The sequence below is a fragment of the Polyodon spathula genome, chromosome 25 (assembly GCF_017654505.1).
Source record: "Polyodon spathula isolate WHYD16114869_AA chromosome 25, ASM1765450v1, whole genome shotgun sequence".
Classification (NCBI taxonomy): Eukaryota; Metazoa; Chordata; class Actinopteri; order Acipenseriformes; family Polyodontidae; genus Polyodon; species Polyodon spathula.
This window is the reverse complement of record NC_054558.1, coordinates 5,652,066-5,675,772: the sequence shown is the minus strand read 5'-3', so window position 1 is coordinate 5,675,772 and position 23,707 is coordinate 5,652,066. Positions and strand designations below refer to the sequence as shown.

The 23,707-nt window shown below is 47.6% G+C and overlaps 2 protein-coding genes across 4 annotated transcripts; one reads left to right on the top strand and one right to left on the bottom strand.

Annotated features, from left to right (window-relative positions):
• The first annotated feature begins 264 nt into the window (after nucleotides 1-264).
• On the top strand, nucleotides 265-17,923 carry LOC121300079 (UHRF1-binding protein 1-like). Of its 3 annotated transcripts, XR_005947498.1 has the most exons (22): nucleotides 267-427; nucleotides 5,797-5,959; nucleotides 6,316-6,354; nucleotides 6,886-6,977; nucleotides 7,145-7,334; nucleotides 8,278-8,418; nucleotides 8,683-8,853; nucleotides 9,232-9,421; nucleotides 9,565-9,651; nucleotides 9,914-10,072; nucleotides 10,359-10,507; nucleotides 10,788-10,929; nucleotides 11,483-11,676; nucleotides 11,986-13,331; nucleotides 13,666-13,847; nucleotides 14,088-14,242; nucleotides 14,702-14,852; nucleotides 15,075-15,352; nucleotides 15,773-15,881; nucleotides 16,458-16,534; nucleotides 16,842-17,133; nucleotides 17,655-17,923. XR_005947498.1 is itself a non-coding variant. In XM_041228462.1 (21 exons), the coding sequence occupies exons 1-21, from the start codon at nucleotides 384-386 to the stop codon at nucleotides 16,947-16,949; spliced, it is 4,167 nt and encodes a 1,388-aa protein (XP_041084396.1). In that variant the 5' UTR covers nucleotides 267-383; the 3' UTR covers nucleotides 16,950-17,923. The 3 variants fall into 3 exon arrangements, 2 of the variants coding, with proteins under 2 accessions (XP_041084397.1, XP_041084396.1); XM_041228462.1 differs by having other exon boundaries at nucleotides 16,842-17,923; XM_041228463.1 differs by lacking the exons at nucleotides 14,702-14,852; nucleotides 15,075-15,352; nucleotides 15,773-15,881; ... (1 more) ...; nucleotides 16,842-17,133; nucleotides 17,655-17,923 and having other exon boundaries at nucleotides 265-427; nucleotides 14,069-14,236.
• A 99-nt stretch (nucleotides 17,924-18,022) lies between these two features.
• On the bottom strand, nucleotides 18,023-22,969 carry LOC121300085 (transcription initiation factor TFIID subunit 11-like). The gene is made up of 6 exons (XM_041228478.1): nucleotides 22,870-22,969; nucleotides 22,138-22,361; nucleotides 21,882-22,030; nucleotides 21,447-21,534; nucleotides 21,209-21,305; nucleotides 18,023-21,022 (listed from the first exon to the last, which is right to left on the bottom strand). Exons 2-6 carry the CDS (start codon nucleotides 22,273-22,275, stop codon nucleotides 20,892-20,894), a joined length of 603 nt encoding a protein of 200 aa, XP_041084412.1. The 5' UTR covers nucleotides 22,276-22,361; nucleotides 22,870-22,969; the 3' UTR covers nucleotides 18,023-20,891.
• Nucleotides 22,970-23,707: the final 738 nt, after the last annotated feature.

Genomic DNA, 23,707 nt, shown 5'->3' with positions numbered 1-23,707 from the left:
CTATGTAAATCCCTTATTGTCGTGACAGTATGCAATCGGCAGGCGGCGACAGCACCCTTTACATGCCGCGCTCTGGAAAACAAAAAACCTTTTCCTTGCACACATTTAGAGCCTGGGATTGCATAAACCAGATTCCACCGCGACCCTGTGGTGCAAGCAGCATGGTCTCACTAACACAGAAGAGCAGCCGGGGCCGTGACGCTGAACGCAGTTTCATCTCCTGACGTCATCTCTAAACTTTCCCCTCCTGCAAAGAGTGCGAGTCGGCCGCGCGGAGCACTGTGGGATAGCGGCGGTGTGCGTGTGGGAGAGACGGGGAGGGAGGGGTACCGCTAAACCCCGAAATTAAACAGCAGCCCCGCAACGGGGAACGAGAAAACATCATGGCAGGGATCATCAAAAAGCAGATCCTCAAGCACCTGTCTAGGTAAGCCGCTGCTTGAGTCTCCTGATTGTTTGTTTTTTAATTGTGAAGAAATAAACAACTCCAGTGAAACAATATGCGAATTCTTGATCAGATGTTTTTTTTTTTTTATACGAAATTGAGATTTTACTGGGATTAAATATACGATACGAGGGGTATACACTTCGCTTGACAGTCCGATGCTGTTGTCATGCAATTCAATTGCGTTAGTTATTAGTGGGTTGCTCTTTCTCAGACACGGTTTCCCGCTGTGCTGGTGTTGTGACTCCGCTCCTGACAGCTATTCAACCTGCTCATGCCGTCTGGTTAAACCAGCATAGTTATTTTTCAGTTGGTTAATTAGGAGTCATTTGGCTTTTTTTACTGTAGATCGGTGAGCACGAATACATGATGTCACAAGAATACGCAACATTCTCAGCATCAGAAGAGTCGCCGACAGCATTACGTTGCATTCTCTTAACTGTAAAGTTTAATTTGTCAACATTATGTGAAAAAAGCCTGTCCGCTGCTGTACCACCACCAAATCTAAACTCCATTATTAACGCAAAGCGGCCAGATAGTTGTTGTAATCCGTTAAGGATGACTATAGATGTAGCAGCGGTTCAGGTAAGCGATTGTATTAAATTCTGAAATGAATTTAGTGAACCTCACTTGCCACTTAATGCCACCGTACATACAGTGCATTTTACAGAAAAGACACTGTGAGTGAGCCAAGGTAAGGCGTGTGTTTTAAAAACATGAGGACGAGGTGCCACTGCACTGAAGTGGCTTGCTATAGCTGCTACCAGTATACTCCAGTATGAGCTGCGGTATGCTATTGTGAGTGAAGCTCTAGTGTTTTTGGACGGTAGTGTTCCCTATAGACTGCTGGTCTTCAATAGAGTCTCCACGGTAAAGTACTGTGCATCTTGCCGTTAAGAGACACTGTACAGCATACAGCACAATGGATAACATGCTTGATGTTTAGTGGGTTTTGTTTAAAAGCTGGATTGCAGCGTCTTGCTTTGTTTGTCCTGTGGCTGGATTATCGGATATTTAAACCTGACACATAACCTGTCATTTAGGGTCCATACCTGTAAACAACGACTAAGTTGTTGGGCTCTGTTAACAGTTAATAATTCAGGGCTGCAGAAACTCTACACCATGCAGACTGATGAAAGTCATCAAAGTCATAACTAATAAGCACCATCTACCGCTCTGGCCAAAAGCTTTGCTTCGCCTGCAGTTTTCGAATTGAGACACTTCTGTCAGCTGCTGTAGGGCCAGTAAGTGTGAAAATGAAAGCTTACCTGCTGCATGCATGTCTATTGGCCTGAAGTACTCTGTTTAATTCGGACACTTTCTCTTTTAGCTTTGTGAGTACAATAAGCCAGCGTTTTCGAAACAAAATGTTCAGTAGCTTTCTGTTTTACCTTGAGCAGCTTTAGAGGACTAGCGAAAGAGTTTAGAAACTGCCAGTGTGTTGCACAGCTAGGCAGTTAGCTGAGAATATTGCACAGTGCTGTAGTGAATACGTCCCCTCTAAGAGGGGTGTGCCATAGATTGGTGATTGGTACTCAGTTGTAAAGGTGAGGGAAGGACAGCTTTTCTTGGTACACGGTTGTAAAGGTGAGGGAAGGATGGCTTTTCTTGTTTTGAAATCAACACATTCATGAATGGATTTATTTCGTGCCTGTCAAAGGCATTCGCGAGTATTAGCATTCACCTACTTAGCAAAAACCTGCTGTCTTCTTTCAGCTTGGTTAAATCCCAGGATTGCTGCTGGTCTTCTACAGCACTGCACAGGCTTGTATGAGGAGGCTGCGTCCCTCAGTGATGAAGCTAACAGACTCCACTTCAGTAGTTTTGTAGGAAATTAAAAGGTCCAAAGACATGGCTGTTTAAAAATCAATGACTCGTCTAGATAAGATAAGTGAGCTTAGAGTGAGGGAAGCTTTGCGTTTCTCAGTTTAAAAAAGGGTGCTTTTATAGAGTCAAGTACTTGCACAGCCAGTATGAAGTCCTGCACTGTAGCACTTTGATTAGGGAACAGGGCTCCTATAAGATCAATGAGTAAGTGGAGGTTTAGCTGGTATTGTTGTTGGAAAACATGGATCGAGAATTGATTAGCAGTTTGCTATGCATGTGGACTGGCAGAGCTATACTGGTGTTCTTTTCTGAAAAGAGACTAATATTGCAGATAGCAGACTGTTTGGTTCAAATTGCATGTACTGCTAACCACTGCGTCTACAAACTGCCCAACAATGACTGCAAGCTAACGAGATAACAATGCTGTGGACTACAATTAGCACAGGCTCTAAAGACTTCAGAGAGATCGAAAGAGATAATGCCACTGGGATCAAAGGGGGTCGCAAGAAGATAACAAAAGGCAGATGTATGGACCTTTTGCCTCCAGGAGTGTGAAGAATGCACTGAGTTCAGAGGTTGTCACACTAGACTACACACACACACACACACACACACACACACTCACACTCACACTCACACTCACACACTCACACAATAAATTAAATTACCTTGACCATTGGTTAAGTATCAGAGAAAGGGGAGGTGGACCATCTATACAGAAGGGTATTTAATGTCATGCAAACATTGTAATGATGAGTATTCTGTTTGTCCTGTACCTGGGACCAGACTCCCTGCATATTTCAATAAACCTAACAACTGATTGAAGAAAAGGACTCTCTGCATTTTCTTGAATCTGCTTAATCACCATCATTTTTTGTAAGTTACTTCAATTGTTATGAGATATTCTAGCAGTTGTCATCTTCTTTCTGTAAGTGGATTCAAATACATTTAAGTTGAACCGTGGCAGATTTTTGTTCTTAAAGTGCTGGGCGTGCAAAATGGAGCATGCATGTTATCAGTAAGAAGTTCCTCCTAACCTGTTTTACTGCAGTCCAGGATGAAGCAGTGTTTCTGTGCTTCATTCCTGGGAGGCGGTAACTCACCCCTCTTAATTAGCCTGCACTTCAAGTAAACTCCATTGTTTCTATAGGACAAAGTATGTCCCAGCCTCTTGACACCGATCACTAGAGCAGTTGACAAGCTGCACCAGCGCTTTGCATGCATCAGCGCAACCTTTCGAAGACCATCACAGTGGTAATTGGGGCTTGGGGAGTAGAGCAGAGCTTGGGTGCGTGTTGTTCTAATTACAGCACCAGCAAGAAGTCTAATGCCATTTTATTTGTTTGTTTTATGATGTTTGCAGTCATTGAGACTGGCTCTGGTCCCAAGTCCCCAGTTTCATTCTTTACGTAGCTTTGAACTTACCTGGATAATCCTAAATGCCTGGACTGAGCAACCTTCATCCTTCCATTCGAGTCATGTAAGAACGTGAATTTTCACCTCGCTAGACCCACCTGCTCTACATGTGTAGACAGAGAGAATCGATTGGGTTGGCAGAAAGTGAAAGGGTGCATTGTCCCGTCATTTGAATGAGGATGGCTACTCTTTCTCTCCAGGCAAGCTCAAAGCCAGATAAAGGTGGATTTGAACTCCATGTTTGAGCAGCAGGACTCATAATTAATGAAACGCTGGAGCAGGCGCTTTGATCTGGCCCCGATCCAGAAGACTTTCCGAATGCTGGACAGTGAAAGAAAGCAAAGCAGGGAAGTGAAGTGTGTGGCAGATGCAGGTGTGTAGAGTGTGTGGTGGGTATTGCCGGGTGGATTTCTGTTTTCTCAGAGGGTGCGAGACAACCTGAAGAGCAAACATCAGAACCAGGAGGCAAAGCGCAGGGCTGAACCGAAGTACATGTGTGAGGCAGTCGCCAATCCTTCCTGCCTGGCTCACATCCGCGTCTCTCTGGCAGATGCTGAAGATCTTATCAGTTCAAAGTAGAACTGTTCTACTCTGCACAACCTGCTGCTTTTTACAGCACTCTTTACTGTAGAGGTGATCCTGGGATAACTATGGATAGGTGATTTCCACAGGGCTGTAAAATTGCTCTAAAAATCCGTCTGTCTTATCTGGGTATAGGCTGATTAAATGGACCCTTCAGAGCAATCAAACTCCAAGCTTCACTGGCATTTCTTAACTTGCTTTGGTTTGAACTGCAGGATGAATCAAAGGCATTATGTAATGTTGCAGTGCAGAAATGAATTAGTGTTCTGCAGCGCTGTGAGCCAGGCCTCGGTAGAGTTTTCATGTCATCATGCTGTCAGATAGAAAGCGGCAGTGTTTGTGTGTGTGCGCGTCTAGTTCCACATCATTAAAGCAACGTGTTTATTGCAAAATGAAAGAGAATAGCACAGTGGATATTCTAAGCCTCTTACAGATTGATTACCAGCACCCTTGTAGTCCTGCCGTCCCTGAAAGAAAGGCAGAGAGCTGTGCGCTGTTTGAACAGAGCGAGGGTGCAGCACTGTTAGGAAGCAGTGGCGAGGTGGGGTGCTAATCTCAGGACAATGGCTTTGATTGTGGTGAGGAGTAGTTGAGGGGGTAGTAGGGCCCAGCAGACAACGTGACCAGCTGTAGAATTCCGCCCTGCTTGGGGGGGGGGGGGGTTTGTAATTTTCCATTTTAAATGTATTTATTAATAAATTAGAATTGCTTTGGCTGTATCCTGTTTTGGTGGCACCCTAGGTAAGCTGGAGAGGTATGGTAAAGCATATTGAATACAGCTAAGTGCATAGTAGAGTATAACCGTGGGAAAAGCACTGTGTACATTTACAGTGGTGAACTTGTAGGGTAGGTTTGCATTCCACGTGGACGTTGCAGTATGTACAATGTAAATTGTGTTTAGGATCCAAGCTTGTGATTCTATCAAACCCAATGAGTTTTCAGTCCGTGCACTTTGCTCTCTGTCACGATCACTCAGGAAGTGACTGCTTGACGCTGTACTGCACACTGCCTTTCATTGCCTGAAACAACACCTTGTTCACAGGGCTGGCAATCAGACTCCCATTGCACAGCAGTTTGATTCCCGGTTTCACGAGGGGTTTAATAAGACGCACCTGAGCTCGTTCCACAAGCACTGCGGCGAATCAAACTCGTCTTAAAACCTGGATCAGGGGAAACGGCTATGCGATAAGAGTCTTATTTCCGTCCCTGCATTGTTATACTGGTCAAAAAAGATATTTGTAGGTCCGGGCTTCATGCCAGCTACTGTAGGGGTGCACAGGTCTGGCCCTTGAGGTGTAGGTGGGCTCCAGACTTATCTGGGGTCAGTTAGAATTGTCTTTACAGTAACAGCAGAATGGTTTGCTGAGATTGCAATGATAATTACAATGCTGTTTTATTGAATTACAGTTACAATTATGCAGCAGCAATCGCAGGTACAAATACAGAAACACGCTCTATAACGTGAGATCCTGTGAGTGTGTGCTGATCTGCCTCATTAACCCCACCCCCCCTCCCCTCCCTGCCAGGTTCGCAAAGAACCTGTCCCCCGACAAGATCAACCTGAGCACCCTGAAGGGGGAGGGGCAGCTGTCCAATCTGGAGCTGGACGAGGAGGTTCTGCAGAACATGCTGGACCTGCCCACCTGGCTGGCCGTGACCCGGGTCTACTGCAACAAAGCTGCCATCAGGGTGAGTGGACCACCCTGCTGCAGAACAGGGCAGGGAAAACCAGAACTGCTACGACTTAATAACACAGTGACTGTTTGAATATGTGTCCCCACACTTCACAGCCATGCTCCTGGCTCTGTTACCAGACAGAGGCATCTGTTACTTGAACCCACGACATGTTGAAAGGTATTGCCGGAATAAGGACGGAGTAGAGGACAATAATAAAAAGCACCAGCTTGCATGCTCAAGGAATGTTTGCCCCCCCCACTCCCTTGCAGTAAGTGAGGGGGGAGAGTTGTTTTCAGGGTTGGAAGACGGAGCACGTGCAGAAGGAATGTTTCCAGCATGTCAACGTCCTCTTTGTTTTCCCTCTGCAGATACAATGGACAAAGCTGAAGACCAGCCCGATCTGTCTGGTAGGCAATTCATTCATTGTGATAAACTTCTGAACCAGGAATCCATCAGCAAGCAGACCATGTGTACTGCAGCGGTGTGCCAGGAATCAGTAACAGTGTCTGCTTCTGAAGACACCCAGGAGAAGTGATGAGAATGCTAATGGCTTTTAAAGCCATCATTGATCACTCCTTTTAAAAGATGTGCAGGATGCTCTTAGCAGCAGGGTGTACAGTTGCAGTGCTGAATCTCTGCTCTGTGAACTAAATGAAAACAATCCTGTCTGTTGCCATAGCAACGTTATATAATGCAGCTAAACGTACAGTCCTTTATATACCCAGCGCTCAATAACAGAGGCTGAGGTGAAGATCATTGAATTGTATTATATTATCTTCATCATGTGTTTTTGCTGCTTGGTGTTTTTTAAAAGCTGCTCTGTGGCAACGGCGGCACTGTGATTCTGATTGAATCCAGGGCTGTGAGCTCACCCCACAGCGGACACGAGCTGGGGGTCTCCCGGTAGTAACGGCTGTCCTCTCTGCTCTGTCGTGCAGCTCCTGGACAAGGTGGAGGTGGAGATGAGGACGTGCGAGGAGCCCCGCCCCCCCAATGGCCCCTCCCCCATCGCCATCACTGCTGGGCAGAGGTTAGGAAGATAGTCATGGGAATTGTTGTAATTTGTTACCTCTGTGAGAAGCTCGTTTTGAGCAGAACACTGCTAACTGCAGTTTTGCTCAGCGGCGTGCTGGGATGAATTAAAGTCGAATGTGGGTTGCAGTTGAGCCTCACTTGCCTTGCTCTGCTCTGTTGCAGTGAGTATGGGTTTGCAGAGAAGGTGGTGGAAGGCATGTCCGTGCTCATTAACTCCATCACCATCAAGGTCCAGGCCCAGGCCTTCCACGCCTCCTTCGAGCTCTGGCAGCTCCAGGGGAACAGCCTGAACCCCAAGTGGCAACGGAGCGACCTCCGCTACACCCGCATCACCGACCCCCTGCGCGGAGAGGTAAATCCAGCAGACACCAGCGCATCCTGCTTCCCTCCTGTAGACACCCTGAGGCCATCCTCCAGCCCCGGGGTCCGGGCTTCATGAAAGCACTGCAGGGCTGCACAAGTCTGGTCCTCGAGGTGTAGGTGTGCTCAAGACAGGTCTGGGGTCAGTTAGAATTACCATTGCAGTGACGGCAGAATGGTCTGCTGAAATTCCAGTTCTAATTCCAATACTATTACTAATACTTCAATTACTATCGGATACAATTATGCTGCAGTGAGTACAGTTGTAAAAATTACATAAACAGCTACAGCCTTTAACACGCTTTCTGTATTTATTCTAAATAACCCAGCGATCATCACAGGTGTAAATGCAGAAAACATACCATGTACATCAATGCTAAGCTGGTTTCTTACAGTAACGAGTGATGTAGCCCCATCCCAAACTAACAAGACAGATGTCTGTCACTCATTCTGGTAGTACTGAATAGTAGGTATCCTATAAAAAGGATCTATTAGTTTTTAGCCTGGACCTGAAACCGTGATTGCAATACTCAGAATGAGCTACTGCTGAAAGTATTGCTCACGCAAACATTCAGTATGCAAAGAGCCGTGTTGCTTCATTGTTTTGGGTGTAACTGCCAGGATATTGAGGAACCAGGCTTGCACAAAGCTGAAGGGCAGTGTCAGAGACCTCCAGACACAGTGTCTTTACTTTAACCACTGCAGCTAGCCTCATGTATCAATGAAAAATGCTCCTGCTAGAATGTATTGCTGCTAGATTGCTATGTTTTCTTTTACAAGTATTAGAACGTATAAAACAATGGAGCGTTTTATGGGTGAACTTAGGAGATTGGAAAACAGCAAGTGCTCAGACTCCCCTCCTGTGTGTGTTTCGTTGTGACTGCCCCTGTAGAGTCTCCCTCCCGATGTAGCTGCACGGTGCCTGTGTGTTTCAGGTGCTGACGTTCAAGGAGATTAACTGGCAGACCCTACGGATTGAGGCTGACGCCATGGAGAGCGGGGAGCAGGATCTGGGCAGCACCCCCCTGAGACTGATCACTAACCAGGGCCGCATCCGAATCGCCCTGAAGCGCCGGGTAGGACCCCGAATCTGTGTGTGTCAGTGAGGGGCACAGCCTGGGCTCTGTGTTTGTGTGTGTGTTTCCAGGCATCAAGCAGCTTAAAACTATAGATCCCGGATGGTAGCACATGTCAAGTTAGATGAGATTAAAAGCTCTGTAACATGCAGACAAATGCAGACAAACTTGGTTCTTTTGCACATTGGTTATTAAATCCTGCGCTGGCTGTGCCCAGCGTGGAGTCCTTCTCTCTCCCTCTCACTCCCTCCCCTCTCTGTGCAGGTGAAGGACTGCAACGTGGTTGCCTCGAAGCTCCTCTTCATCCTGGATGACCTGCTGTGGGTGCTGACCGACTCGCAGCTCAAAGCCATGATCCGCTACGCCAAGTCCCTGAGCGAGGCCATCGAGAGGTCAGCCCAGCAGAGGAAGAGCATGGCCCCTGACCCCCTGCAGGTACGCTAAGTTTCGGAGTGCTGTAGGGTCCAGGGGTGGACTGATCACTGTTTCCACTTATTGCTTCCTTTTTGATGTGTTGTGCATATGAAATCAAATCACTAACTGGAAATCTTGGAAAATTGTCAAAATAGGCAAATTAGTGATTGTCTATTTTAAGGAACACGTAGCCACAAATGGTAAAACGCATGAGACTTTTAGAAGTTGTTTAAGATGCTTGATTCAGGACTATGCTTTCACTGTGTTTTGCTTTTGACATACTTTATACTCTTTGTCATGTTGTAGCCTGTGAGGTCTGATTGATGCAAACAGTTTTGTTTCAATCATTTTGGGCGTTTGTTTTGGGGTCCCCTCTAACTCTTGACTGTTTGTGTGCAGAGGGTGCCCACCTCCCCTGGGGCCCTGCCTCCCTGGAACGAGCCGGCCCCCCACGCTGCCCCCCCCAGCGGGGTCCCCAACAGCCTCAGCCAGTACTTTGAGCAGCATGACGTCAAGGAGTCCTCTTACCACACCCTCATCTCCAGGCTGGACCTGCACATCTGTGACGACAGCTCAGACAGCGAGGCAGGTAAGATCACACACTCGTCCCTGTGCAGTTACTTGGCTCTGTCGGGGTTGCAGTTGCATTCAGGTGACAGTGAGTGGGGAGTTTTGAACTCTGCAAAGCGAATTCATTCATTCGTTTCTTTTTGTTGGTGTTTTTCTGATCAGGTGGGCAGCAGCCTCGAGTGGCCGGAGGAGCCATACAGCTGACCTTCCACAAGCTGGGCTTCGACTACTACCCCTTCCACTGGCCCAGTGAGCTCCATAGAGGGAGGGAGGGGGTGTGTGTGTCAGTCTGTGTAGCTGCGTGTGTGTGCAGTGTCTCCTAAGTGCCTTATCTAACTACGTATGCCAGTTTTGTTGCTTTTTATTGTTACTTACTGAGCTAAAGCATTATTTCCATGATGCATTATGTACAGTAATATTATTAACACGACTTGGTTGGCACACAAGATCCATGAATGTAAATGGATGAGCTAAAAAGATTATGGCAATGCTCTCCTCCCCTCTCCTGCAGGCGACGGCTGCCGGCACTGGGAGCGGTACTGTGGTGCCATGGAGACGCGGGCGCAGTGGGTGAGCAAGCTGCTGCAGGACTTCCAGCGCCGAGCTGAGGGGCAGGACAGGCAGACGGGCTCCCCTGTGCAGGGCAAGGGGACCCCCACCGGCACCCAGGGTCAGTACAAAGCCGGGTATAAGGACTGTAGGCTGGTTCAGCCATTGGGTATAACAAGCAGGCATGTGGATGTGTTGATGTGATTTCAAACAGCATGCATAGGACCTGGAAATCAATCCTCACTGTGGTGATGATGCAAACAGTGTACAGCGTACAGTTTCAGTGCAGCACCTGTTTCCCCCGCTTCATCGCGAGTGTACTGAATGAAGGTTGCACGTGCTGAGAGGAGGAGCGCCAAGCCTCCTGCTTCTTCCTACAGTCACCCCCTCCTTGTTTCTTGGTGCAGACGGAGGTTCCACTCCGAAGTCCAGCCCTCCGGACCGGGCCCAGACCCCTCGCCGGACCTCTGCAGCCCTGCCACCCCACGGACTGCCCTGGAAGAGGCTGCGGTCCAGCTGTTTGCTGATCAGGGTGGATGATCTGGATATATACCAGGTACCTGCTACTCACTACATGGATGAAGTCCGTAGACAAAACATCTGTCTTATAAGTTTTCCCATCTGTTTTGATTGAAGTCATGGGTGACGCATTCTCTATGCTGCTATAGAGCTGTACCATACTGTGGTAAAACAAGCTGTAGAAAGCAACAAATGAAGACTTGCTGCATTTCTATACAGTGTAAATGTTGCTTATGTAGATGGTGCTTCCACTTCAGCCTAACCCCTAATTGCAATCCAGGTGTGTAAAAGTGAGGGCTTGTGTGTCTTACCCACAGGTGTCCAGCAGGGGTCGCCACAGTAAGAAGCCGCAGACCCTGGTGTCCTGCAACAGAAAGTCCCTGCAGCTCCCTGACAACGTGTCAGCCATTCACATCCAGTTCACAGAGTACTACTTCCCTGACCACTCCCATCTCCCCGGTACGTACAGGCTAACGCAGCCAACGCTGCCTCTCCTGCTGGCTTAATTAGAAAACCACGTATTATACTTGACAGCATAAAAATACACTGTCTGAAGAAACCGTCAAGGTAACTCCTGCGGGTTTGGGAGGCAAAACCGGCAGGGACTGTTTCTCCTCATTGCTCTACAGAGGGCTCTACCGTCCAGGTGACCAGTGAGCACGGGAGGACACCTTTAGGGCTGGCTTTTGACCTATGGAGGCCGGTAACCTGCTGACATCCGCTCTTGAGTTCCTGACATGAGAGAGAGACACACAGGGGTCTTAAAGGTCTTTTATGTGCAGCTGGTGAAAGGAGGGTGTGCTGTGTTTGAATTTATATATAAACCTTGTACAGATTGTATTATTTTTTGTTAAAAAAAAAAAAACATTGACGAGCCCTTTAGCCTTGGCTTAACCCTTATCTGGTGGCATCGAGTACCAAGACATTATGGCGGTTGAGAGCGAGGTGTGCTGGCTGTGCTTGGAGCACCATGTGTCTGACAGTGCTGTGTCCCCCCCCGTCCCCCCCCCAGTGCCCTGCTCCAACCTGTATGGCCAGCTTAACGGGCTCCAGCTGACCCCCGACCCGCTCAGTCTGCTCTGGATCAATCTCTTCTCACTGGGGCTCCTGCACAGCCTGGAGCAGGTCAAGGCCTTCTACAAGCTGGAGGATTCTGGGAAGGGGGAAGAGCATGTCGACATGCGCATGGACATCTGTCAGCTCAAGGTGGGAGAGGGAAGAGTAACTGTGTGTGTTTATAGCAGCGGCTCTCGCATGTAGCTCTTTCAGATCTAAACCAGAGCCTTGTTCCAGCCAGGTCCTTTATTACTTAAATGGTGTCAAAGACCAGTATACAAAAAGTATATGACAAATGCAGAACTGAACTGTAATCGATCAATTATGTGATATAATTCCTAATGCAGATGTGCCAAGGTTTCAATTAAATTTGCAATTAAGAATTGCTCAGTTGTAATTGACTCTAGGTCGGACTTCAACTGTGTTGGCGCTAAATAAAATAATTTGTTCCGTTTCTAGCTGGTGATCCCGCTGGAGTCCAGAATCCTGGACCACCCTGACCGGCCACAGAGGCTCTGTGTCCAAGCCTCACACTCCGTGTTCACCAACACGCGGCACTGTGCCCACGCCACGGCAGCTGACCTGCAGGGCATCTGCCACTCCTTCAGCCACTGCCCCTTCTTCCAGCCTGCGAGGGGCACCCCCAGATTCCCCAGAACCAGCAGCAGCTTCACCCCGCTCCCCTCCGCCTTCCTGCAGCATGCCCTGGAGGGGGATGGAGCCCCGGAGCCGCTGAGCAGGAGGAAACCCCAGCGCTACCAGGACGTGTGGTCCCTGCACCTCTCCGGGCTGGCTTTGGACTTTGAAGGGGCACGTCGGAGCCCCAAAGGAAAGGCTCTGCCCTTCATGGAGCCCTTGGCCATCTCCCTCTGGATCTGCCGTCCGGGGGCCTTCCACATCAAGCCCCACCTACCTCCCTTTCCTCCAGGCTGTGGCTCTAGATTGAGGGCGTCTGCAAGCTGCAGTAACCATATCGACCCCGGATTAGTGACGGACAGGCCTGGGAAGCACCTCAAGTCCAGAACAGTACAGGATCTGGATTTGGGGTCACCCAGGGATTCTAACGAGAATGACTGGCCAGCACAGAACGGGGCAGGGCAGGACAAGGAAGCGGGGCAAATGGAGATGGCCTCAATCCACATTTTGGCACAAGCCTTGTCCCCTATCAGGCTGCGGCTGAACCACTATCAATACGTGGCTCTCTTGAGAATGAAGGACACCTTTTCCAGGCTGGGGGCCGAGTTAGCTCAGGACACGCTGGGGCTGAGGGGCGAGAAGGTGGAGCCCCCTACTGTTAGTGTGGGGTTACTGCTGGAGAGTGCTGAAGTAGCGTTGCTGCTGCCTCCTGCAACTCTTGAAGAGACTTCCCCAGGAAGCACGGAGAGCCCCAGCCTGACTGATTCAGAACTGTCCCCAGCAAAGGGGCCCTTGGTCGCTGCCGGACTGGAGGACAGCGGCATTGGGAACGCAGGCTCCTCGGAGAAGGAAGACGGCGACGGCGCCACAGCACCCCCTCCTGTCGAGGAGGCCTGCGAGGCTGTGGAAGCCCTGGAAGATACAGGCCCCTCCTCCCCATCCCCGTCTCTAAACCCTCCCCTTCACTCCCGAGACAACTCCTCCTTCAGCCTGGAGGGGGAGCTGTCGAGCGCACTCACCGCCACCAAGGACGTCACTAAAGAGGCGATGACCATGACCATGGACCTGACCAAAGAGGCCGTGTCCATCACCAAGGACGCCTTCAGCATCCTGAGCCGGGAGAAAATGGCCTCTACCATGCACAAGATGCTGTTCGTGCCCCCAGCCAGGTCAGTTCCACTGCCGGGTCAATCGACAGAGCTAATCAAGTCACCTCCAACTTCCTCCATCACATCCAACCAGCAGGGTGTTTGCCTAGCATGTCAGAGGATCATGCCCATAGATATCAATCCAATTTCATAAAAGAAGTTTCAAGTCTCATCGGCTAATCTAGAAACAAGCATCTGAACATCCACTCATTGGAACAAGCAAAGTCTGTTTATTACTTACTATGTTAAGTGTTTCCTCTTCTAGCTTGTTTTAAAGCTGTCATACAGTTGTGTGTATTCACTTCTCCTCACTTTCATGACATGCGTTTGATATCTGTTGTCCCGCCCCACGCAGAGAGCAGCCCTCTCGTCTCGAGGAGGCCCCCTCAGCCCCTGGGAGGCTGCGTTTCCTCAACATGACGCTCTCTCAATCCCAGCTCTCCTTGGATAGCGCCTCGCTGGACGCCAGCCTTCCTGACGACCGCTTCTCCATAGACAGCGACAGCAGCGACAACTTTGTCATCCTCATGGACTCCGGTAAACACTGATGATACAGCCCATGGCTTCGCTTTGCAGCTAGGCCCCTCTTCTCAAAACGATAAATGTTACTTAGCAGCTCAATGTTGATTTACTGGCTCCAAGACATCCCAGAGTTCATTTTTCAAGTTGGCAGGGTTTCTTTTTTGTTTTTGTTTTTTCAACCAAGAAAAAAAAGTGGAGCAAACTTTGTCCCCAAGTGTACTTTGTAAATCTGTTAGTAAATCTTTCTCCCCTCAGAGTCCGGTTCGGAGTCCTTGCGCCCGGACAGCGCCCCCTCTCTGCGGGCGGATCACGGGAGCCGTGACAGTCCAGCACTGGGGACGGAGAGAGACTCGTCCCCTGATCTCAGCAGCTCCCTGTCCCAGAGCATGGAGGAGCTCTGCCAGGACAAGGTGAGGCAGACACACCTCCCCAATCCCTGCGTGTGTGTACACGGGTCCCCTGTTAAACCACATCGATAGGAAAAAAAAAGACACCACCCCACTAGAGGGCTCTTCGAGCGCCTGTCTTATTGTTTTGAAGCAGTTGCCTCTTTACATATGCGTTTCACACTATGGGCCAGCTTTGTAAAGATCTACACCCTTCATTTTTGAACCAGAATATAAATAATTGCCATTACAAGATGCATAACTGTCATCTTGATTTTGGGTCCTTGCATTGACCTTTCAGGTTGTTGGCTCCCTGAAAGGAAATGGTGCCACTTGCATTTTGGACCAGTGTCTTGATGCCTTGCTCATCCAGTAGCAGTGGGGCTTGGGTAGGGCAAGTCTCTGGAGTTTAAGGGGTTGGTTCGGCTAGGCTATTGAAGGCTGTGTGTTCAGTGATTGTGGTTCGCTGTGGATGTCGTTCAGGTGTCTGTGCTACTTCTCCGGCTCAGCGATGTGGGCTGCGCAGTCGATATGAAGGGGGATGACCTGCTGGTGGCACTAGAGGCTCGGGATGTGGTTCCTGAACAACTGGGCAACGTGACCATGCAGCAGCTCCTGAGCGGACGCGCCTTGGGTAAGCCACTCCATGACTGTTTTTATAGCACGTAACAGGGATGGAAATAAGCCTCCTGCTGCATAGCCGTTTCCCCCACTGCAGTTTTAATACAAGCTTGATTAGCCCCAGTGTATGGGTAACAAGCTCTTATTAATATTAAAGTCAGCAATGGAAGTCTTATTTCCATCCCTTTTGTGATAATGCTCTGATGTGATGGTGTGTCTGGGGCCCCCCTTCCAGGAGTACCGTGGCCCCGCAGGACCCCTTCCTCAGAGCCGCAGGAGACTGTGATGGGGGCCCCTGTGGTGCAGCTGCAATTCCTGATTGGTCCCGCAGCTGCAGCACAGCACGGCCCCCTGGCTGAAACCAACGGCTTCCTGCACCTGCGGGTGAGAGGCTGCACGGCGGAGCTGCTGACCTCCTCGCTGGCCAGCCTCGGTCCGTTCCTGGAGGACGAGCTCAGCGCCGACCTGCTGCCCATGAGGGTGGAACTGGACAGCACCACGGTCACTCTCAAGGTAGGAGAGGCGCAGGCTTTTCCCTTCTTTTCATGTTACCAGAAACAGAGAAGATTTAAAGCACACGTTACATTATAAGGCTGGAATTCCTTTGAGGGTTTTGGGTGAATGATTTGTCGACGTTGAGTTGGGATTAACTACAGGTGGCGCTACAGTTTTATTATCTAACTGGGGTAGCACAGCGTTTGATTTTTGAATTTTGAAATTCGTTGTGTTTCTTTGCATGGAAGTTCTGAAATTGTGGCAAATACCAAAAAAGACATTTTAAAATGGGCCGGGCAAAGACCTTGAGCCCCTGTTAGGAGAGCTTGGCGTTGCTGCACATCAGGAACACTCTGCCCAGAGCAGATCAGCCCCCCTGGGGCCTCTGCAGCTCAAACGGTGTTCGAAGAGTGTGGAACGCCTGTGTTGTGCTTGCAGGATGACGGGCCTCTGCTGTACCCCACCTCCCCGAGGCCTGTCCCAGTCATCTTCTCTGTGGATGGGCTGGCTCTGGAGCGTGCTGACGATGGCATCTTCTACCTGCGAGGTGAGACATGCAGACACTGGGAGCCACAACGTGGAATTAATAATCCCAGTCCCAGTTAAGGGTCATGGGCCATTCATAGTGACAAAAATGGTTCATGTAAACCAAAAATAATACAGGGATGGAAATAAGACTCCAATTGCATAGCAGTTTCACCCATCCCAGGTTTTACTACCAGCTTGATTAGCCACAGTGTTACAAGCTCAGGTGTGTCTCATTAAACTCATAATAAAACCAGGAATGGATGAAACTGCTATGCAATGGGAATCTTATTTGCATCCCTACAGTGTGCTGGCATTCTAATTAAAAGTAAAAAAAAAAAAAAGAGAGGTCTGCAGAAATGAGCAACACGTGATCGAAATGTCTAAATAAAGGCACCTGGTTTGATCTTAAGATTTGTATTTCAAATTCTTTGCCAAGCGTTTTAACTGGAAGTCTTTCTCCTAATGTTGAGGCTTCTAGTCAAAGTCTTATAGTTTCTTTTAGTATTGCTACCTGTTCTGCTGTAGGGTTCTGTAGTGCTTGATCTTCAGACGCGAGTGTTTCAGGTGTAACGGTGTATTTGCTCTCCTCCAACAGCTGCGGGCAAAGAGTCACAAGAGCAGGCCAGCAACACAGCTGCCTCACTGAATCCTGACATCTCTACCCCAGACCAGGTACTGTACCTGCAGACTGCAGTGACATCCAGAGATGCAACCGCCTGCCATTGCTGTGTCAGGCTGTGTGGTGGCTGTCTTTTGCCCTTGCCCGCTGCAGCAACTTCACCTTGCTACTTGCCTTGTAATAACTTGAGAAGCTGTGTACTGTCCACCGAGGTCTCAAACCAGCAAGAGTTATTTGTATTGCGACACTGTCCGACTGTGATGAAACTTGGTATGGACGTTCCTTAGCATGGTCACCTGCTTGTGCATGAGATCTGGCTTCTACAAGAGTACATTGTTAAAACTATTCCTTTTCTCTCAGCTCCAGAGAGCCTTGGACGAGGCACAGGCAGCTCTTGAAACAGCCAACGCAGACCGGGAGAGACTGCTCCAGGAGATTAGGAAATACAACCCTGGCTTTGACCTCTGACCTCTGATCTCCAGACCACTCTACCCCCACCCCCCTCCCACCCTGAACAGACAGCTGTCATGCTCAACAGCACCAGAAGAGAGAGCCATGCACTACTAGAACCCAGCAGCCTTGCCCTCTGAGCAGATAGCTGTCATTGCAATCCCCCACCAGGAGGGGGAGACCTTGATCAACAGCTTTGGAGGTGCCGTTGGGGGTGGCTTGTGGGTGTGCAAACGCAGAGCAAGAGAAACATAGCCGTGAGGGTTATTAACCTATAGGGGTGGCTGAGCAGGAAAAAACATGTTCACTGTTGGAAGTAACATTGAGTTTGTATGGCACTGTGATATTTGTTAAGCTGGCAGTAAGGTTGAAAAAGCAGCACTGCTCCCTGTAAGTTGTGGCAATGTGTTAGGCTGATTTCTGTGTGAAGCAACTGGAGTTGTCAGCGAGGAGAAAGCTTGTTTGAGATTGAGGGAAGGCGTCACTAGCGGAAATGTTCCTGTGCGGGGGTCTGATGCATCAGGCCTCCTGCTCAATCTGCATTGATGACTTCATCTCATTAGAAACTTGTTTACATAAATATTCTAACGTGAGGATGAAGTACAGTATTTTGAAAACGACAAAAAGGGTGCCATTTATTATTATTATAATTATTATTATTATAATAATAGTGTTTTTTTATGTTAAATATGCTATGACTGAAAAAAATTCATGTTTTGGCAGCTTTGCAACACAGTTTGAACATCCTACTGCTGAATTGAATGCAGCACTGTCTTTACTTGACCAAACGATCACTCCTGAGAGAAACTTTTCCAATATGAAGCTGAGAGAGACCTTTTAAAACCCTGGACTGCTGGAAACCACAACTCTGTAATTGCCAGGGACTGCTGGTGCTGTATGAAACTAGAACTATGGGATGTCTGTCGTATTTGTGCTTCCCTGATGAGGAAGGGAACAGTGAATACAGCTGGGAATAAAGAAAAAAACATTGATTCAGTGTAGCTGTTTGGATGGTGTATATTGACTCTGTCAGTTAACTTGAAACACAGCCCCAAAACTGGACTAAACTGTGTGATGCATATACTAATGTATAGTGTGTAATGAATGTATATCCTGGGGTCTTCTCCACATTACACAGCATCCCAGTTTGAGACTGGAAAGCCTGTGTGCTTTTCTGTAATTGTTTTAGCTCGTGCAACATGTAACAAGCAGAAGGAACAATAAGCTTGATCAGTATTTCAGTGTGGAGTATTATTATTATTATTATTATTATTATTATTATTATTATTATTATTAATAATAATGAACACCAGATACAGGTTTTCAATGTGGACTGTTTTATTTATATGCATGCCTGTTGATTGTTTTGTTTAACTTTGTCTCTGTAGAACTACACAGGAACATGCAGGCAGTCTGAACCCTTTCGGGTTGCATTCTGCCCCACAGATCTTTAGATAATGCGGATTGCAAGAGGCCCTCTCTATGCAGTGTCCCTCAATCCCGTACGATTTTTTCTTCAGGCAACACAATTATACTATACAAATAGTGCATTACAGACTAGATCCCTGTGGCATTTTCTAACCGGGGAATAACAGTGACACCTGGTGGACACAGCTGCAATCGCAGATAATTTATTTGGAAATAACTGACCATATACGGGAAAGGAGCTTGCAACACATAAAGTTTCACAAGATAAGGAGGAGGGGGGTGGGGGTTAAGATTGTTACTGTTGGGTGCCTTTTTTATTTAATGTGAACACACTCCACTGCACGTGTATTGTATATAATCATAGTCAGGGTCTGCCACCTAATGATGGCAAATACCGGTCGCACTCCACTGCAGTATAATGTATTCGGGCCTGGTGCATGTGATTCCATTTGGGTCAGAAACATGCTGACATATTTGCAGGTTTTTGGTAATAACGGAGTCCCTCAATACTCCCTTGCATCTACCCCATCAGCCATCCCTTAGGGGTGTGTGGATGTGCTCATGTGTACTGTAGTTAGGAATACAGTAGTCGTGTCTTGCCAGTAACTGACTGTGCCCTTTCATTTTAACAATGGGGTCACATGTGCTCTTCTTACCTCCTTTTCCAACTTGATTTAAAACAAATATAAACAGCGGTGCACAAGTAGTTAGGAACAAATTTGAATGAGGTTTGATCAGCACAGGAGTCTCAGTATTAACCTGATTCTGTGGGCTAGCTCACTTACTACTAGTCAGACACAGCTCCACTGTGGCTCTGGTGAACAGCTCTGTCCTCTAGAGCAGAGCCAAGATGACTGATGTTGGACTCGGTTCCCTGATCTTTTATTTGCCTTTGTTGGCAAACGTGGTATTGCTTCAATTTAAGCCTTATTAGCAATATAATATGTATTATTTTTGTCCAGTTCAAGAATGTATTGTTCAGAGCAAATGCCATAGTAGTTGGTAGACCTCCCCTGAAGGAAGGTCCAGGGTTTGAAGTGACTTGAAGGCTGGCGTGAAAGGCAGCTGGCATGAGAATGAAAGATGTTTGAGCACAGGACTGCATTGAAGGGAGCGTGCTCCCTAAAGCTCACAACTTTAGGAGCGCTGTGTTAGGGTCAAAAATGTTTTGCAGAACTAACTAATCACATTTCTGTGAGCTAATTATACCTTGTATATTTAAGTTGAGAACACTCTGCCACGAATGCTTGTGACGTGGCAGATTGTATGTTTAGCTGTGCTGTGCCAGGCTTGCAGTCCAGTGTAGTCCTCCAGTAAATAACAATGACACTTGACAGAAAGCTGGATTCGTAGAATACCCTTTGGGGTGTTTAGTACAGTGCAGAGGACTGTTTGCCGTTTTTGACAGTATTTTTTTTATTTCATTTGTAGGCTGTGCTTGTGGAGTGTTAATAATACTATATTCAGATAGGTTCTGTGAACCAGTGCTGTATGTGTGACAACATTTCTAAATTAAAAGTTTTTAACTCAAAACTTCAGGGTGATCTGCTGTCCTTATTCACATACAAACTGCCTCCATATATCACAGTTCCATCATTATTGAATAACAGCTTCTTTTTGATGTATGTAAAACTTTTGAATGGCATTATCAGGGCCCATTTTTTTTTTTTTTTTTAATTAAACTCAAATTATTTTTATTAAACACAACATATTGGCTTTTTTTCCAATAATACACACACAGGGAAAGAAGCACAAAGCTTCACTTGACGTTATAACTGGAGATACAATTACCCAACCTCTACATTGCACAAAACCAAAGAAATATCAGCGTTTCCTTCTGTTATTGAACTAGGTAGTAAAACACTCACTGAACATTATAAACAAGCTTGATCGTTAATATGGATTAAATGAAGGGGCTATATCAAGCTAATATGGCATAAAGCAAATGAAAACAAAACAGGTTTTTAAAAATAACTTGCAGGGAATTTGGTGATGCACCGAAGTTCGAATCAGTATTACTGTACACCGCGGGCACTAGTCACTCTGCCAATGTCAGCTTGTACCTCTCCCCAGGTATTTAAAAGAACCGTGTGCTCATGTTTACTTTCATACCAGACTTTTTGGCTTTGTGCCTTTTCACACTGACATACAACAGCACCCACTGTTTCTTATTTTAAACCAGAGATCCATGTAGCAGATTCAAAATACTGCACAGTAACACTTCTGTTATGTGCCTTCAAGAGATGTACTCCACATTCCAGAGGTAATATTTGCACCAACAACAACTTCCAGTTAATTCCTTCAGTTGGAAAAACAGCATCGTGGATGTGTGGGTGTCCTCTTGAAAAAGTCATGAAGCGTGATTCGGATATTCACGCTGTGCATTCGTTCTAGATGTGAAGTGACTCCCTACGAGGCAAGGCTCCCAAGAATGAACTAGCTTCCGCGGGGGCAGGCAGACCGGACCAGCTCGAGTTTTCTTGGCAGTGGAAGCTCCGCTCGTGTCTCTGGCCCGGCCCCTGGGGCCCTGCCTCACTGCAGCAGGACGCGTTTGTGCTTGGTGTTGGGGATCTGGTCTCGGGTCTTCAGTCTCCGCACCGCCTCTCTCATGTGCTTGGGCTGCAGCGGAGGCATCTCCCCCCACTTCTCACACACATCCAGAGCTGAAACAGGAGAGAAAAAAAAACACACACAGATCTCAATCTTCTATACGACACCCGCTGCTATACAGACTGAAACCTACCATGCAGCTCTATATGGACGGAGGGAGCCCCCAAATCCTCTACCCACACTTGACACCTTCCAATCCATCAAGTCTTTCATGAGTAACAGTGTGCCGTATAACTTGCCTTCCTCCACCACCTCCCCGACAAACACCTTTGAAATGCCGGACATGGCGATGACCACATTCTGAGACACAGAGGAGCCTGTGATTGACTGGATCAGCTGAGCGGACAAAGAGAAACACGGCCTCCGTTAGTTAAGATTTATTTCTGGTGCTTATTAGACATCTACCAAATTAGACTAATCCAGGCTGAGCTTTCAGATCTTTTTCACTAGCGAGTAGCAGTAAGAGGACCAGCTTACCCTTTTGATAGCCGCTTTAGGAAAGGCTGATCTGCGGTACATCTCATACCGATTGAGCTGCTCCTCCGAGAAGGACGACACTAAAATCCTACAGACAAAAACAGCACCGTTCAGCCACGTGCACACCAACACCACACCGGGGGGGGGGGGCGAACTTGGCTTACTAGCGGTTCCCAGACTTCATTTACAGTCCATGTCCCAATTCCTCCCTGACTACATGCTGAAATAAATTGCAGTTCACAGTGTGAAACACATATCTGTGAAGAATTTCCTACTGCAATTTCCAAACAGAAAAGAGTTTGAGACCCAACCACAGCAGGTACCACTGTATTCAAGGCAAGGTTTATTTTTTTATAAACGAGTCAGTATGACCTTATCATTATTAACTGTAAATGCGTGACCCTGCCGCTAGGGGGCTGTACGTGTGAAACTCACTGCATTTTCTGGATCTCATCCTCATCCACTTTTTGCCGCTTCTCCCTCCTCTTCTCCGGTTCCACTTTTAGTTTCTTGGCCTGGGGGCCCTCAGAGGACTGCTCCCCTTGTTCCCCCTGCTCCCCAAGACCAGCCTCTTTGAAGGAGCCCTGCATTGAGGGGGACACAACAAAGCCTAGATTTAACAAGAAGTTCGGACTTGGGGTGGCGGGTTCAAGACAGGTGGCATTTATTTGGAGATGTCAGCCTCCCTGACCTGCTGCTCCTCGTCCTCCACTTTGATTTCCTTGGGGTCCCAGGCGGCGGGTGATGGCTCGATCGCTCCCTGCTGGTGTCCAGCGTCGGGGTCCACCGCCATCGGGTCTGCTTCCATCTTCACCATCGGATCTGCCATTGCGACCTCGGCGCAAACGAAACGGGGGCTTCTCACTTCCAACCGTGACAAACCTGCACCGCTCAGCAGTGACGACAGACACGATCCTGAAAACGCATCCACGATAACTAATTAACACGAAGAATGTGTACAGCGTGTCTGAGGCACATTACAGCGGGCAGTGGCGTTACTACCACCAGGGCAACTGGGTTAGCTCGGCAAGAAAACACATTTAAAATGCGAAAACCCACTTCACTTTCTTTAGACGTAGGGCAAATACAACTAGATAAAACTGCTGGCTTCGTGTTTCGCTTCACTGAAGCCTCACCTTTGTATAAACCTTATGCAATGCCCCCTGTGCTTTTCAAGTTTCTAACACGACAATAGCAGACCTCGTTCTCCTTGACACGATGTACACACAGCAAACACTGCGCTTGGAAACAAGTCATCCGCAAAGAACCGTGCATCCGTAGCCAGCCTGCCTCTGCTGTCACCCGCGATCAATACCGTTTAGCAATCAATGCGCTCTGCAATCTTAACGGTGACATAACAGTGCGACACTGCAGTCAAGTGCTGTTAAAAAAAAATATATATATTTACTGTGTTTAACCCCACCTGACTGTGCAACTCCGTCCACCCGCACCGCTCTCTGTTTTGCTTCTGAGTGCTTCCTGTTCCTGTTTCAACAAGCTTTATTCACAGATTCAAAGGCAGGCAGCAGCACAGGTTGCTGTGCACAGCTGGATGGAAGCGGCGTTTGCAGCGTCCATGGGAATTGTCTGCAGATGTGCGTTTGCACGCTTAGCATTAGTTGGAGATGTTGATGGTCTAATTCTTACACTGGTGTACTGCCTTGGATTAACTCAATAAAATATCATTAGTTAGTTCAGACAGTGAACCCAGTACAAGGCGATCCAATTTAGCAATTCCAGATTTGATGATTTAAAAAAAAAAAATGGTAGTTGCTTCCTGGTACCTCTTCACTTCCTGTGCTGTAGGTCACACGATTACAGGAAGGCATTTAGATATTGACAGGCAGAACAGGAGGTGATTTTAAAGTATGTGCATATTTCAAAGCATTGCGAAACCTAAAAGGGATTCAGCGCAAGAAAAGTTGCTGGTCCAAATCAGAGAAGCAAAACGTGTTTAGTGATTATAGGTGTTATATTATCGCTCCGGGGCTGTAGTACTCCCCACACTCTGCGGGTGGAGCTGTGGTCTGGGGTGCTTTCCAGTGGTGTGCGATGCACAGGGCAGCCTGGTCACTCCCGAGTCATAGAATTATTAATACAACGAAAGAAAGAAAAAAGCTACACTTGGCTATAAACCTGTTTCTGAGGAAACCGATAGAAGCCCAAACCAGAATGATATATTAATTAGTAAATCAAATACAATTGAGTTGAAATCTATTCACCCTGTATACAGTGAAATATTGACAGTAATGCGTTTCACG